The sequence below is a fragment of the Rhynchophorus ferrugineus genome, unplaced genomic scaffold (assembly GCF_030347505.1).
Source record: "Rhynchophorus ferrugineus isolate W39M unplaced genomic scaffold, kcgeb_rfMv2 rfM1, whole genome shotgun sequence".
Lineage (NCBI taxonomy): Eukaryota > Metazoa > Arthropoda > Insecta > Coleoptera > Curculionidae > Rhynchophorus > Rhynchophorus ferrugineus.
The window spans coordinates 87,825,775-87,841,505 of record NW_027472580.1 but is presented as its reverse complement, the minus strand read 5'-3'; the positions used below and the strand labels follow the sequence as shown (position 1 = coordinate 87,841,505).

At 31.9% G+C, this 15,731-nt stretch overlaps 3 protein-coding genes across 3 annotated transcripts; all 3 read right to left on the bottom strand.

Moving 5' to 3' along the window:
• Positions 1-3,010: 3,010 nt before the first annotated feature.
• On the bottom strand, positions 3,011-3,911 carry LOC143201020 (uncharacterized). The gene is made up of 2 exons (XM_076411870.1): positions 3,721-3,911; positions 3,011-3,665 (listed from the first exon to the last, which is right to left on the bottom strand). The coding sequence occupies exons 1-2, from the start codon at positions 3,834-3,836 to the stop codon at positions 3,038-3,040; spliced, it is 744 nt and encodes a 247-aa protein (XP_076267985.1). The 5' UTR covers positions 3,837-3,911; the 3' UTR covers positions 3,011-3,037.
• Positions 3,912-8,242: 4,331 nt separating this feature from the next.
• LOC143201011 (uncharacterized) lies at positions 8,243-8,713 on the bottom strand. The gene is made up of 2 exons (XM_076411860.1): positions 8,542-8,713; positions 8,243-8,488 (listed from the first exon to the last, which is right to left on the bottom strand). The coding sequence occupies exons 1-2, from the start codon at positions 8,649-8,651 to the stop codon at positions 8,281-8,283; spliced, it is 318 nt and encodes a 105-aa protein (XP_076267975.1). The 5' UTR covers positions 8,652-8,713; the 3' UTR covers positions 8,243-8,280.
• A 5,548-nt stretch (positions 8,714-14,261) lies between these two features.
• LOC143201006 (uncharacterized) lies at positions 14,262-14,764 on the bottom strand. The gene is made up of 2 exons (XM_076411847.1): positions 14,604-14,764; positions 14,262-14,555 (listed from the first exon to the last, which is right to left on the bottom strand). The coding sequence occupies exons 1-2, from the start codon at positions 14,734-14,736 to the stop codon at positions 14,344-14,346; spliced, it is 345 nt and encodes a 114-aa protein (XP_076267962.1). The 5' UTR covers positions 14,737-14,764; the 3' UTR covers positions 14,262-14,343.
• Between the last annotated feature and the right edge of the window lie 967 nt (positions 14,765-15,731).

Below are 15,731 nucleotides of genomic sequence, written 5' to 3'. Positions count from 1 at the left end.
GCAGATAACATCTACAATAGAGCCTTAATATTTTATAGAACCTTATCAACGACCTAGTCGAATCTATTTGTCAGAAAATTTGAACAAATTGTTTACAAAATAGAGGAGCTCTTCATTTACCGACAGGTATTCATGGATTATATCCATTTTTGTAAAAGGCGAAAGATTTATTCGCTCTGACGAGTAAGCATTCTCTGTTAAACCATTAATTATTGATTGGAAAAACTAATCAAAAGGAACACTGTGTGTTGAATATGGAACATCTAAGGGCTCTTGAAATGTGGTCTAGCATTGTTATTTTTCTTTTGGCAATATTTGTATTAAATGCAATGATATAACACGTGGGCTGAAAAGTTCAGGGTGTAAGAGAACGTGCTTTTTTATTCAAAATTGGCTTTATTCATCAACGTGGTCTCCATCAAGAGCCACCCAATCATTCCAGCGCTATTCTAACATTTCAATCCCACTTCTGTAGTATGATTTTCTTTTGTCTCAAAATAGGGCTGTCACCAGTTGCTGTCCACTCAGATGACGGTCGTTTTGATTCCAGACTAAAGTGATGGATGGGTTCATTCATTGTCACATATCGTCGCAAGAATTCCAGTTTATTCGGTCTAAACATGGCCAAACTTTGCTCAGAATCATCAACACGTTCTTGTTTTTGTTCAACAGTCAGCAAATGCGGCACCCATTTTGAAACCAACACGTTCTTTTGATATGTTTACGATGTTAGCTAACTCACGTAACTTAAATTTTCGATAGTTCAAAACGGTTTTGTGGATTTTTTGATGTTTTTTGGTGTTACCATCTCATTTGGAGGTCCACAGCGTTTTGCATCATCCGTGTCTCTACGACCACGTTTGAAGTCAGCATATCAACATTTTATTGCTGTTTCTGATGGAGCGGAGCGGAGTTCTTCAAGCCATTAGTTCCTAGGACGGTTTGTTTTATTATCAAGAAGCAGTCTAAAATTAAAATATAAAATTGTTTTTGATCCATTATTTTGAAAATAACAAAAGTAGTATCACTCTTAGCGCAATAACTCACAAATTTATAAGTAGAATATCTTAAAATTTTAACAGCTTTCTTTTGACGGTTAGTACTAACTGAAAAAGCGATGAGTGCAGTAGAACTAGCGCCATCTGTGTTAGGCCATGGACTTTTTAGTCCACGTACTCTCCGTGTTCAAATTTTTTTGGTTCTTCAGAACTTTATTTGTCAACTAGTAACATTTAAATCACCATTTTTAAAACGTCGGAATCAATACTCACGGCACATTTGATGACTTTCAACAGCACATTTTTTTAATGATTAGAAAAACTAAAGATTGTTGTGGTGGTTTATAATTTCAAATAATCAGAATTGAGAAAAAATTGGTGTTTTTTTTTTCGTTTTTTAGATTGACCAGCTAGAACCAAATGGTCTTCGGCTGATGTCGCGTCAGGTTCGGGATGTGATTGTTTTGCGGGCGACATAGACCTGTGACTGGGACTGTTGTAGTTTGTTTACTACCGGGGTTTGTGGACGGGTAGGGATTTTATTAAGGTGTTGTTGTGTGCTAAGGTTCCCATGGAGAACCCCACACTGAGCATGTTTATGAAATTTTTCACAAATGGGATGCCTGATTCGAGGTGTGTGTTGACGTTCCTCATAACCCATGGGGCTTTGAGTAACGCACGGACTTTTTTGGATTGGAACACTTGGAGTAGTTCAAGTTGTCTCTCATGTGTCATATTTGTACCACACTTGTGCTCCATTGAGGCCGATTGGACGGACTAGCATTTTATACAGAGTTGCTTCCTGTGGTGTTGGGAGTTTGCTTTTTCTGCAGAGTAGGGGAAATGGCAGGCTGTACACGCCATTTTCTTTGCAAATGGCGTGCTGGATTTGGGCAGACCATTGAAATCTGTGGTCGAACTGGAGACCGAGGTATGAGACTTTCTGGAGCCAAGGGATAGGGACTTTATCGATTTGGAGGCGTTAGGCGTGAAATTCCTTCTTGCGGTGGAACAGAATAGCCTGGGTTTTGCTCGGGTTATTGATTGATTGTTATTTTATTTATACAATTTACAATTTGTGTTTGTATCGTATATGTATTTGGTACATGTTTATTCTGTTTTGATTTTTTCAACTAGACATACTTAATAATATATATCACAGTGCTAATAAAGTAAATATAGGTTTAAGTCACCAGATAACACAACAGTGTTGAAGTGACTATAATTAAAAAAAATATATTATTATCTAATATAAGTAATTTTAACATTGTACTACATCTAATGCATATATTATCGAAGGACTAGAAAATTTTCAGAGAGGAGATCCTGAGGGTTGGTCTTTCCATGTTAAATTACAATACCAAATACGGGTCCAACGATTTTGTATACTTGCAATTTTATCATTTGAATAGTCAATAACTTCTCTATGTAGTTCATGATCACTCTATATGATATATCTTCTAGTAACTTCTCTAGGTTCTTCAGTGCGACTTTAATAATATTTTGAATTAAATTGTTTATTCCTAACTGCAGTTGTAAATGTTTTCCTTCTTTTTACTCTTAATTGAATGTATTAATTTAGTTGCACACGTTAGTCGCTATATTGATTTGAAATGATTCAAAAAAGTAAATCTATCAATATTTTATTTACTGTCTTTTATGTTACACTCTTCATATTGTGATATTTAAATATAACACGCTTTTTCGTAAGCTTCTTTAAATTTTTGTTAAATTAACTTGTTGTAGTGATACTGGTTTAGAAATTGGTGTAAAAAGTATGTGTTTGAAAAATATCTTATCTGACGTTTTTAAGTGGATAAACCGTTAGACATAGCCTCCATCATATCAATCATCACATCAAAAACTGAGTTTAATCAAAAGATAACATGCTAGTTTAATTTTATTGCATTGTATTGGATGGGATATTTTATACTTATTCATGGTTTGGTAATATTTATTGTTTTGATTAGTTGTTAGATTGTTAAGATTAGTTTTGAATAAAAAGTACCATATAGTCTTAGCTAAACATATATTTTCGTTTATGACAAGAACCACTTCAATATACTAATGATTTTGAAAAACAAGTCTTTTATAATAATCAGTGAGTTTCTTAAGATTTTCTCTAATTTGAACAACAATTGTTTCTTAAGGTTCAGTATCGCATAGAAAGCTTTCATCACAATTCCGTGGTCCATTTCTCGAGGCTGAGTTATATAAATGGGTTCGTATGCAAATTCACTCGGATATATTCGAGTATTAGTGAGATCATCGCCTTCTTCTTCTGGGAAGAGCGTCTGTTCTGAGTACGGCACTTGTGCCGGAAACACTGCTTCCTCCTCTATGTAGATAGGTTGGTCCGGATATATAATCTGTTCCGAATATAGAGCGTGGTCAGTGAACTCCTCCTGTGCAGGAAATTCGTCTTGTACCGGGAAATCTATTGGTACAGCAAAGGGTGTCGTTTCCACGAACGACTCTTCATTTCCTTGGAATTCCGCTTCTTCGGGTGGGTTTTCTGCGAGTTCGGGCGCCGGCGGTTCTTTGAGCTCCAAGTCTTCTCCCGGAGCTTCAACAGTTTCCGTGTATTGCACCGGAGGTTCGAGTTCTACGCTGGATTCCGCTTCCGAGGTTTCTTCCTGGGGCTCCTCCAACACTTCTTGAGCGAGTCTTAAAAATGATTACGATAAACGAGCGGATATTTCGAGTGGTTGTGGAAGTTTACCTGTTGGATTTGAATAAGAGGCCGCCTCCAAATTTCCGCGGCCGATGCCTGTGGCCCAGCTTGCCGAACGAGAGACCCGCGACACTCAGTAACAGTATGAAAATGGAAATTCTCATTTTCAATTTTGTTTCTCTCTATGTGTACGGCCGAGGTTCCGTGTCAGTTTTTATAAAATTAATAAAAATTGTATTCGATCGTCAGTGCATTACGAAAAGGTTTTATAGGCAATAACAATTTTATTTGAATAGTATTTTTATTGTTCCCGGCTCTTTTATATTGCACGGTTTGATTAAATTCTGTCAAACATAAAAATATAAAAAATATATGTTCTATTTTGTCGTTTTTTCTTTGTATCGTCTACATATAGGTTGCAGTTAACTAGAGAAGAAGAGGGGAGTAATATTACATTGGTGGTTAAAACAGTAACGTCTGCGGTGAGGATAATGGTGAAATCCGATTGATGTCTAAAATTAAAGTCATGTCTTGTAAAAAATTAATGAATAAAGTTATTAAATTTCTTCAGTTATACTGTATTTTATGCTTTACAATAACTTAAATAGGTATATATCTAGGAGGACCCATCGGCCTAATCTTAGTCTCTGGTGTACTAGTGTCTATGTATTAACACTGTTTCTCTATTAAATGCACCTAATTACACTACACTACACATGACCAAATGATTTAATTCGTTTGGGTCTGTATCCGGTTCTGGTATTATCTAAGAGTTCCATTATTTCAATATTCTCATGAGAATGGAACCTTTCCTCATGTCCCCTTGCAATTATGTTGATTCCTTGACTGACTGTGGTTATCTGAAGGTCTCGATGTAGGTAATCAGTCCTGTAGTACCTGGGTGCACCAACAATAATTTTCAGGATTTTATTCTGGAAAATTGGAATTGTCTTATTACTTTTCGCGGGACATCTTCATAACTGAATTCAATAACTTGCTTGTATAATAGCAATTCATTATGTACTGATAACTGTGATTTTCTTCCAATTAACCAATACATTTTTCTATATTTCAACTCTAGTTCTCTAGTTCATTCTGATATACATTGTTGCTATAAAGAACGATAATACCTTTTAATATTATTGGAGCTTGTGCGGTATTATTATACGTTAACTGTACATTTTTATTTTTAACTGTACTGACACGTCATGAAATATAGTAGTAATCGTATTGGAAGTTCTTTGGATAATATGGTAGATGCGATATTATATCTCATTGAATACTTTCGACTCTTGTGAGATGTAGTTACAAAACACTTTTGGTTTAATTTCTTTGGTTAATTTATTGTATTTTTTTGAAAAATTTTGGAAAACTATGTAATTTTCTCTTACAATAAACTGGAGTATTAATAGATTGTATGTATAACATTCTGTGAGTAATCCATCAAATTGACATTTACATTATCATGCTGAAAAAACCTAATTTATTTTTAGGTAGTCTAATTTTGGATAAAAATCATGGCATATAATAAGCCCTTTGAAAATAAAAATATTGTACGAATATTTTTCTCTTTAAAAAGGCGTTTACTGGAAGAAATTGTATTTTCAGTCAATTTTTATGGTAGTTATTTTCTCTTCTTTTCTCTTCTTCTTTACATCGCACGTGAATGTCTCGGAACAGCTGATTAATTAATTGTTGAACTGTTTGGAGGTTCTCTGGGAACTCAAGCTAGGTTTTCGTTCAATAAGTTTTGTAATTAATTGTTTTTGTACTTCAAGACGTTGGCATCAAAATCATCATTTTCACCATCAAAATAGTTAGGACTAAATCCGATAGTTATGATTAGAGCAGAATTACCAGTTGAGTTTCTTATAGTGTTTGATGGGCTATGATAAAAGCAATGTTGAAAATGCATGAGCGTTTCATAATTAGTGTCTAAGGACACTGAATAACTCGATTATTCTAAATGGAGAGCTGTTACCATGTTTATCGAAGGTTAAGGTGTTTAAGAGTGGTTTCCATTGATCTTTCGCATTTTCACCAATGGATATAATTAATGGTTGGCAATGTGGTTTATTTCAAAAACCAAATTAGTTAAATTACTACTTTTTTTATCTGTATATATATATATATATATATATATATATATATATATATATATATATATATATATATATATATATATATATATATATACACCTATTTTGCTTGGTCACGTTATGACTTGAGAGTGGCTTTACTGTGAGTTTTACTTTACCAATATCATTCATATTATTTTCTAATACTCTGAAGTCTTTCTGCATCAGTTCAGCACTACCAATAATAATTTTAGATTGTTTTGGATTTCTTTGATACCATTTCTTTTGGTTTTGGAGTGTATAATTTGAACGACAGCAAATCTCATTGGTTGTAGCTCTTTGCTCCAACTGTTGTTAGGATCATCATCAAAATTATCATGACCAATTTATATATCATCATATAGATCAATCAATAGATCAATCAATAAATATTTATATCAATTTGATGATTACTGATTAAAAAATTCACAAATGTAAATTAGAATGTTTTGTTTCCTTAATTAATTAAGGAACGTATATTAATGTTCTTTGTTTATTTTTGAAATAAAGTTCGTGGTATTTAGTTAAGACAGAATAAAAATGGAAAGTCGAATTTTGAAGATGTATAGAAGAAGAAAGATTGTATAGAAAATGTCTATTTGGTTTTGAAAACAATCGATAGTTCGACGTATACAACACATCGTTAACCGTCTAAGGCTTCTTAGATTTTAGTTGCACTTGAATGCAAGAAGAAGAAGAAGGGGGACAAAAAAAGTTTTTTAATTTGAGCGTGACGTGAATTATGAAGCATGTTATATGAAGTTTCCAAAACTGTATTAAATTGTATGATATCAGTGTTATACAAAGACAAGCTGGTGTAGAGGTATCATTGCTGGAGTAGTTGGTTATGTCGCATTGCTATTGAACCAATCAAATGATCATCGATTGCTTTGAGCTTCATTAACACTAAGGTGAACTTAAACATAATTTTTAAAATATGATGGCCAATAATGTCCGAAGAGATTTGGCAATTTTGCTGTTTATGTAACTGGTTAACTAAAATGTGATTCATATCTAAACACTACTTTTTCAAAATGCTTCACAAAATTTCAATCGGATGAAATATTTTCTTCGGTGTGTTTATTTCTTAGTCTTGTTGTTACATCTGTCAGAGTGATTTTACAAAGAACACTGATTGTGGAAGTGGTTTGCAAGACAGCGTTGGTGTTAATAATGTTTACTAAAGCGAAATGTCACATCAAGTTAACATTCATCATCTGTCAATATACCAGTTAACCTTGTAAAGAGTCTGAGTTTTACTGCTAACAAATTGAAAAGAGGTGTGGGTTTTTAATTGTTAGCAGTAATTTTTGCTATGGTTTTCCTTAAAGGTGATTCGTAACGGTTATTTTGATGGAAATTCTATCTTGCCTTAGAGAATACCTGTGTTTGTTTCCATTATGATTACAGTTCTTTATAGACACTTTTATTATTATTGAATCATCTGTAATGATTGAATTGGCAACTTCCTGTAAGTTATTTGAGGTTGGTTCTTCAATTGCTGAAATACTTGAAGAAATCCTTTTTTAAATTTCTTTCATTATTATTAGCCCTTTCAATTCGATTTTTACTTTCTACGTAGGGTTAGAGAGGTTGAAATTGGATGATAATAATTCTTGAATCTCTTTATATACAGTGACTGTGCACAATATTGTTTTGTAGAATCCTTTCTATGGTATCAATTAACCACAGTAATTGCAGTGACAACTTTTTTCTTTAGTTATTTTTGAAAGTTATATGAAATAGACAATTTTTAGGATTTCGCTTAGTGTACAGACCAGATGAAAACAACTCGTTATTTGAATTAATATATTTCTTGTGCCAACAGATATGAATTCATGATATCTAAATACTTAAGCGTTTATATTTTTACAACAAAAAATTGTCTTCGCGTATTACTCAAAAACTATCACACTCTCAATCACAATCAAATATTAAAGAATAGTAAAGGATGAAGGAACTCTTAAAGGATAAACAAACTGTATTATCTATTTGGTTGATTCTCTTAAGTAATGGTTTGATATCAATGGCAGTAAATTAAAAGGAAAATAGTCTCCAACATATATCAATATACAGAACATTATCATCTTATTATTAGATCCCATTGTCAATTGGTTACACACATGAGTTGGCTAAACAATTGTGAGTTTACTGTATAGGTGCGGTTTCAAAACTTTAGCTGCGATGAATGATGGTCATCGGATACAGAAAACTGAAATTCAAGTTCAAACTGAACTAAATCTTAATGGAAAATCACTGCAAATAGAAATCAATACATTTGAGTCAATTATTAGAGAAAAAAATGTTATTCGATACAGGAATAGGAATAAAATAATTGGTTTATATATATATATATATATATATATATATATATATATATATATATATATATATATATATATATATATATATAGGATTGTTTTTATAAATTGGAAGTAGTAAAACATAACCTCGGTTGTGTAACAAATTTATTTGTTAACCAGTTTATATTTTAAAAATTCCTAAAAATAGAGTTGTCTATTGCCGAATGAAATAGTAAATTCTTTAATTTATGGAAAAGAAATTCGAAGAAGTGTTTAACTAAATAAACCACTTTTGATAGGAGGAATCCCGGTAGGTTTTTAAGTGGAGGCAATAACTCTCTCCTCTCATCTTGGTATATCGGCGTAATAACGTCCACCTTGCGAATAGGCTGCAACCTAAAATATCATATTTCTTCTAAATATGTTATATCTAAATATTATATATTTACCAATAGGGATAGTTTGAAGATACTACACCGTTTTCCGGATATTGATAGGGCTGACTGGAGGAGATGTCAACGAAACTCAACAGGAACACAAAACCCAGTAGAAGTATCATGTTGACTCCCAGTTTGATACAAACGCGATTGTTTCTCGCCCAATTTTGGCAAGTTATTTATCAACTATAGTAACTTTTATTGTGTATATTTAATTGTTTTGTAATGCTTGATGAAAATTTTATTAGTGTTTTTTTACTGCCGATTACAATTAAATCTGTTTTATTATGTTTGAGGAAATACTTTTCAAATTGCATTGCTATTGATATTTTTTATAATTTAATCAGGTTTTTGATTCACGAATATCGAGGTTTCAGAATTGTTTTTTTATATATCGGGTGTTTAGTTTATTATCGAGTTTTGGTTAAGCCCAGGTTAATTTTTTTTAGGTCAGATCGGATACACATACATTTTACATTGTCATTTGATTACCTAGACGTTATATTAACGAAATAAATTAAAAAATTCTAGTGATCGTATGTAATCTAGCTGATACATGCCCATTTCGATTGGCCAAAGGTTGACAGGCAAATTTAAAGTATGTAGATAGAATATTTTATTATTTACATTCCGTAAATACTATGAATAAGTCAGATGTAACTGAAGAAATGAAATCTGTTGATGAGGTCCAATCAGAGGCTTTGTATTATAATGTTCTTGCCGCAGCATTTTAAATTTTAGCATAAAGATTTTTCTTCAATTTATTTTTGTTTAAAGTTTTGATGAAAAGGAAACTATTCATAAGTCAGAAGTTGGACTTCTGCTCCAATGAAACACTTTCATGGAGAGTCATTTTTCCATTTTAAAACATGGCCCCGTTTATAGGGCAACTATTTTGGATTTTATCACTTGAAAATCATAATCATTTTTGTTTCATATTGAAACCAAAGCCTAATTGGCTAATTCAACTTCGTATCTTTGTTGTTGTTGTTCATTTAATTACAGATGCCTGATTAACATGTTTATTTTAGAAATGTAATATCTTCCAGCTTTACCTCCGGATGATTTTGGATATATTTTTTAGCAGCTTCTCTATGTAGTTTAGAATAACTTTCAGTATATTTTCAGGCAACTTGTCATGCATGTACATTAATTAGCATACTAAATGAAAGTAATCTACTGAAAATTAGTTGAATTTAATATATGTATGCTATAAACTCACCTTTATTTTTTCAGAAGCAGATAACATAATAATTAAATTGAAAACAATTTAGTGAAAATAGTCATTTATAGTCAGAGAATATAATTCGATCGATTTATTTTTTTTCCAAATCCTTTTAAATACTTTCCTTTCTTGACTGATTTTTTTAGTAATCTTAGTGGTTCCACAATCTGCCCAATAGGCAATACGTATTTCTTATGTTTACGTTATATAGATACATGGCATGTAGAAAATCATTTCGTTAACTGATCTGCTGTATAAAAGACTATCTTAATTAATTAGTCTTATTCTAAAGTCTATATATGTCCAATAATCAGATTGTTGCACTTCACTATCACGTCGCATTTTTAGCTGATTAGCGAGTACAATGGGATGCACTGACACTCTTTCGAAGTACTTCACACAAACACGTTGAATTACACTCGTTATAGGTTCTAGAGGAATATCGCGTTGTATCTCTATTTGAAATATAGTACGGAGCATCAATAACGGCACGCAATACTTTTTTGTGGAACCGTTGAATGATGGATATATTAGATTTGCTAGCGGTACCCCATAGTTGGATTCCATATGACCAAATGGGCTTGAGTATAGACTCATACAGCAATACCTTGTCTAATGATAACTAGGATTTGCGCCCGATGAGCCAATACATTTGATATAATTTAAGTTCAAGTTGTTTTCGTTTAGCGGGTATGTGCTTTTTTCAGGTTTGACGTCGATCTAAATGCATACCAACATTTTTAACATCCTCTGATTGGGGGAGTTAGAAATGATTGATATTCACTGGTAGACATGTTCTTCTATGCAGGGTAAAAGTTATATGGGTGGATTTTGTTTCATTGGCTTTAATGCGCCACGTCTTCAACCACAGTTGTATTTGCTCCAGGTGGGTTTTATAGGTTCATTGATACTCTGACTGGATCTTCATGAGATGCTAAGAGTGCTGTGTCGTCTGCGTATGTTGCCACAGTAATTATTTTTGTGGTGGTTAGATCGGCTGTATATAGAAGATATATTATTGGACCCAGTACACTACCTTGCGAAACTCCTGAATATATTGGATGTAATTCGATATGTTCATCGCCTTGTTTTACAGTAAAATGTCTATCAGTGAGATACGATTTTAGTAACTGATAGTCCGGATGAGCTAGAAGTTTTTTTAGTTTAAGCTGCCATAATTTGTCAAAAGCCTGATATATGTCTAGGAATGCAGCCGAACAATATCTTTTGGCATTTTGGTCAGCGTTTATTTTGTTTACAAGTCTATGCACTTGTTCTATAGTTAGATGCTTATTGCGAAAACCAAACTAATGTTTTGGAAGAATTTTTCTTTTTTCTATTATATAGTTTAGGTTTAGTTTATGTATAGTTTCTCAAAAACTTTCGAGATTATCGGAAATAAAATTATAGGCCGGTAGAAGGTGACATCTTCTGGTATTTTTCCTGGTTTGACAATCATTAATATTTTAGCTACTTTTCAGATGTTAGGAAAGTAATTAATTTGTAGCATAGCATTGTAGTTCTTGTGTAGTTGTAATTTTACCGGAAATTAAATCTTTTTTCGTCTGTTTTATTCAGCTATCCTGCACAAATTAAAGTTTTTTTTTAAATTAATTATATCTTACATTAGATGTGTCTTAGTCCAATCTTAATTTGCAAATTAATTTATTACCACTATTCTGTTGTTCTTTATTAATATACAAGCAAGGCGCGTATGAGATTAATACATGAGTATGTTTTTCCTAAAACACACTAAAGTGAAAGCCTAAATTTTGCGAAAAATATTGCTTTTTAAAAATCGATAGAACGTTTTGGTCTTTAGTTTTTAAAGTAAAATACATTGGAACACACTTATTTAACTCTATTATAAAAATTAAGTACTAAGATTGATTTTTAATAAAATTTCTGAAAAAGGGCATAAATATCTTATGGTTTTTGTGTTTCTGAACGTAAAATTACCAGGGAATTGATTGAAATGATAAACGAAACTTTGTCGAAAGAATTAACTCGAGTTCATACATCCAACATTTATAAAAAATGTGTATGGGATTTGGATTTGTAACTAATGCTATAATAACTAATAACTAATTAAAGAATTATTTCATAGGATGTAATTTGAATTAATTACTTTTTGTATGATATTACTGTGTTTTTCTGTACTATTTTCATGGCATGACAATATTATTGCATAAAACTTGTTTGGTAAAGTGGTCGATAAATCTCTCTGATAATAGTTATTTTTTATTCTACAGATTCTTAATAATTTGACAAATAAAGGTAGGACCCATTCCTTCTGTCCATTTTCCATTTTAGCGTATTTCTAAGTATGAAAACTTACAGGAAGAGGTAAAACATTATTGTTTGAAGGAACCGGTATACATGTGTCGGTAATGTTCATATATATAATTATTTTTCGCCAATATGTTTTCATGGCTTTGAAATTTAGTCCAAATCATTGGCGTTGTGAATGATATAGCTTTGTGGCTTCATTCAAGCCAATTCTTGTGGAAAACTAATTCGCAATGTTCGTACTGTAAATTTACAGCGAATTATAAATTGGTATAAAAATATCTTTCTTCATTAACCTTATTTTGTGTATGGATAAATAGAAATAAATTGTGTATTTTGAGGTACTTTTAACGGTGTAGATGATGATAATAACATAAGTTCCGTTATATTTTATTTACTTAACATAAGAAAAAACACACAGTTCTTACGAAGGATGTATTTGAGGTACATCTTTTATATCTAAATCATAACCACACTAACAGCGCCTGATAAATATTAATTTTAATATCGGGAACATGCTTGTCAGTAAAAGTGGTCTGGAGCATTTACTGAGTGTCATGTACAGAACGTCGAACGTTAAAACGGTCCAAACCAGATGCGACACATACATTCCAATCGGTAAAATATATTTAAAAAACATTTTGATTAATCTACCAGGGAAACGTATCACTGCTATTATTCTTCCTGCAACAGAATAAATTAGTTTGGAAAAATGGAAACGCAAAACGGATTTACGTAGTTATTATTGTTGTTGGAAAATAAAATACGTAGATAAATTAATTTAGACATTGGAAATTATCAAAAAAATATATGTTGTGGCTTGTGGATTTTATTCGGTTCGCGTCTACACTAAGGGTTTATGATTGCGATAATGATTATATCATATGGTGATTCTTCCTATTTTTCTATTTTCTATTTTCATTATATTTATTAGGAAATCACTAGAGTAGTTTTTGATACTCTATATTGTGCATTCTGTAGACACTTTGGACCATTGTGATTGTTATTTATATCTATATATTTTAGTTTCTTAACGACGAATATAATACAGATAAGTTATGATTCTATATACCCCAGTCAGATATATTATATATTTAGGATTTTCAATCTTTTAATTTTATTTTTAGCTCTGGCCTGTCGAAATGAACATTTGAACATGTAGAAATACATTTTGAAATTCGCTATATTCATACGCTATAGTCAGTCCGATATATGTACTTCCTGATTATCACTTAATTGAATTATGAACATACTTGAAAATCAGTTGGACCATGGATAGTCTTAATGATTTTATAGGCTTGGATTACGAACGATAAATCTCAATATTAATTCATAGTTTCAGATTATAACGTTAGAAACCATTAAATGGTGAAATGGTTGTCTATTGGAGAGTACAGAAGTAGTGAGATACCAAGGAGGATCTGTTTTATATTAAAGAATATTATACTGTATCAACCTATATATTTATGCTCCTAGTGACATTACACAGCAAAATGTAAGGCTTTAATTAGTGCTACTAAATATGGGTTCAATGTAGCATATATGGGTCATTAAAAACCAGTAGCTTCATAGTATGGTATAGCGAAGCATTAACTGCGAAACTCTAACTCATGCAGCAGTTAGGAATAATGTATTTTTTAGAAAAATAATATAATTTGTCGAATAAAATAAATGGTGGTATATTGTAGGTAAATAAAATATAATTACATCTTTACGGCTACAGAGTCGTACACTAATGTGATAAAAATGCTCATCAAATTGTGAAGTCTGAAAAGCAGCTCTGATGTAGATAAAATCCAAATCGAAGGACATATCTTAATGATGCAAATACTATTAATATAGATCGAGAAAAATTCAACAGAATTGCTAAAAAATCCTAAATATTCGTTAAAACCTATTTGTATACTTTTCCAATATTTTATATTTTAGAGTAAATTATTAAAAAAAATTACTCATACTTACTTATTGATGCAATACTTGAGGATATGATACTTCCTAAAATAATTTACACTAATATTTCTTGTATAGATAGTATTAATGGACCTTACTTGGCTTTCTAAGATGAGTTTTAACATTTATTTTAAGATCTGTTATAGTTTCATCACAGTACACAATATCTGATAAACTGGCTCCAAGAACTAACAGAGCCAGAACTAAACCGCATTCCATGTTGCAAGCTGGGATATGTTTTGTAAATTTACTCGATAAAAATACTATATATTGGTGGATACATTTTAATGTATAGCATTGGACATAATTAAAACAATACATTCAAGTTGTGTTTTATTTCAGTGATAAACTTACTGGGCGCATTCTTTCTTGAAGAAATTTTCCAATAGTGGCATCATTTTCAGTAACAGGAACGGTCTGAAGCATTTCTTGATTAACATGTAGATAACATCGAATAGAATAACAACAAATATAAAATGGGCTCCAAATACAGACATGAGGGTCTGTACACTCAGTACTTTGCCTAATAACTTACTGGGTATGGTTAACAAAAATCCTATAACTATTTGGCATATTAATAAAAAGTTGTCAACAAAGAAATTGAACTTACTCTGTTGAATCAAAGCGTCTCCAACTTTACTAACTGCCGTTCCCAGTCCTTGACATTGTACAGACGAGATTGACACGAGAAGTACTAATAAAGCGGACCGAAAAGCTAATATTCTGTGGTAGTATTTAGCCATGGTTTTTCGAATTTGTATCTGGAGTTAAGATGGAATCTTTAAATATTAATATTGGTCCGATGGTGATTGAATTTAAGGTACAGTAGCGGGCATAATTTGTTGATTTTTTTTTGAAAACTCTCCTCAATGGGCTTTTTATAATTAATTTGGATAATATATTGTTTTAATTATATTTTAGCGTCTTTTTTTACCAACTAGGATTTATTTGAACTGGACCTACTGCTTAACGTGAGCTCCGAATCATGGTCCTCCGCATTAAGCCTGCCGGCTAGCTAGAGGTGAACTTAGAGACTTTTCCGGGAGACACCCGGTCTTACCCAGCGTGGTTACTGACGTGACTGGGATTGTTATTTCTTGTCGTATTTTATGCTGTTTCTTAGAGACACCTACAAATACTATTACAAACATAAAGTACATTCATGTCGCAATAGTAGGAAGAACGATCTTAATTAGAATGGCTACCAAGTCGACAATTTTGATAGTCTTATATGTATCTTTTTTTGAAGTGTGAGATGATTGGCAGTTTCAACAAGTATAGCTCATGTAACTAGTTAATTTTTAAACTTTAATTATTTATTGCTTAATAATATGCTTAATATGAATGATGAAGAAACGCTTTTTTGAAAATTATTATTTTCTTATTACCAACCAATATTTATCTGCACTGAATTTACATAACCTGGGCTGTGAACCACTGTTCCCGGCATTACGCGTAGCAACTGTGTTGGCCAGTGACCAATTTAGCGATTATCCTAAAATACACCCAGCCTGGTTATTCGCACTGATGAGATTGTTATTCTTTGTTGGACCTTACATTGTTGCTTATTGATATCTGCATTTACAAACAATCGCAAACATAAAGCACATCCACGTTCTCACTCAACAGTATCTGCAGTAGGAAAATCATCTTGTTGCCTTGATCGCTGTAGCTACCAAGTTAAATTCCTTTTATTTTTACTACATTATTTGTTATGTTTCAATATTTAAAAAGTATT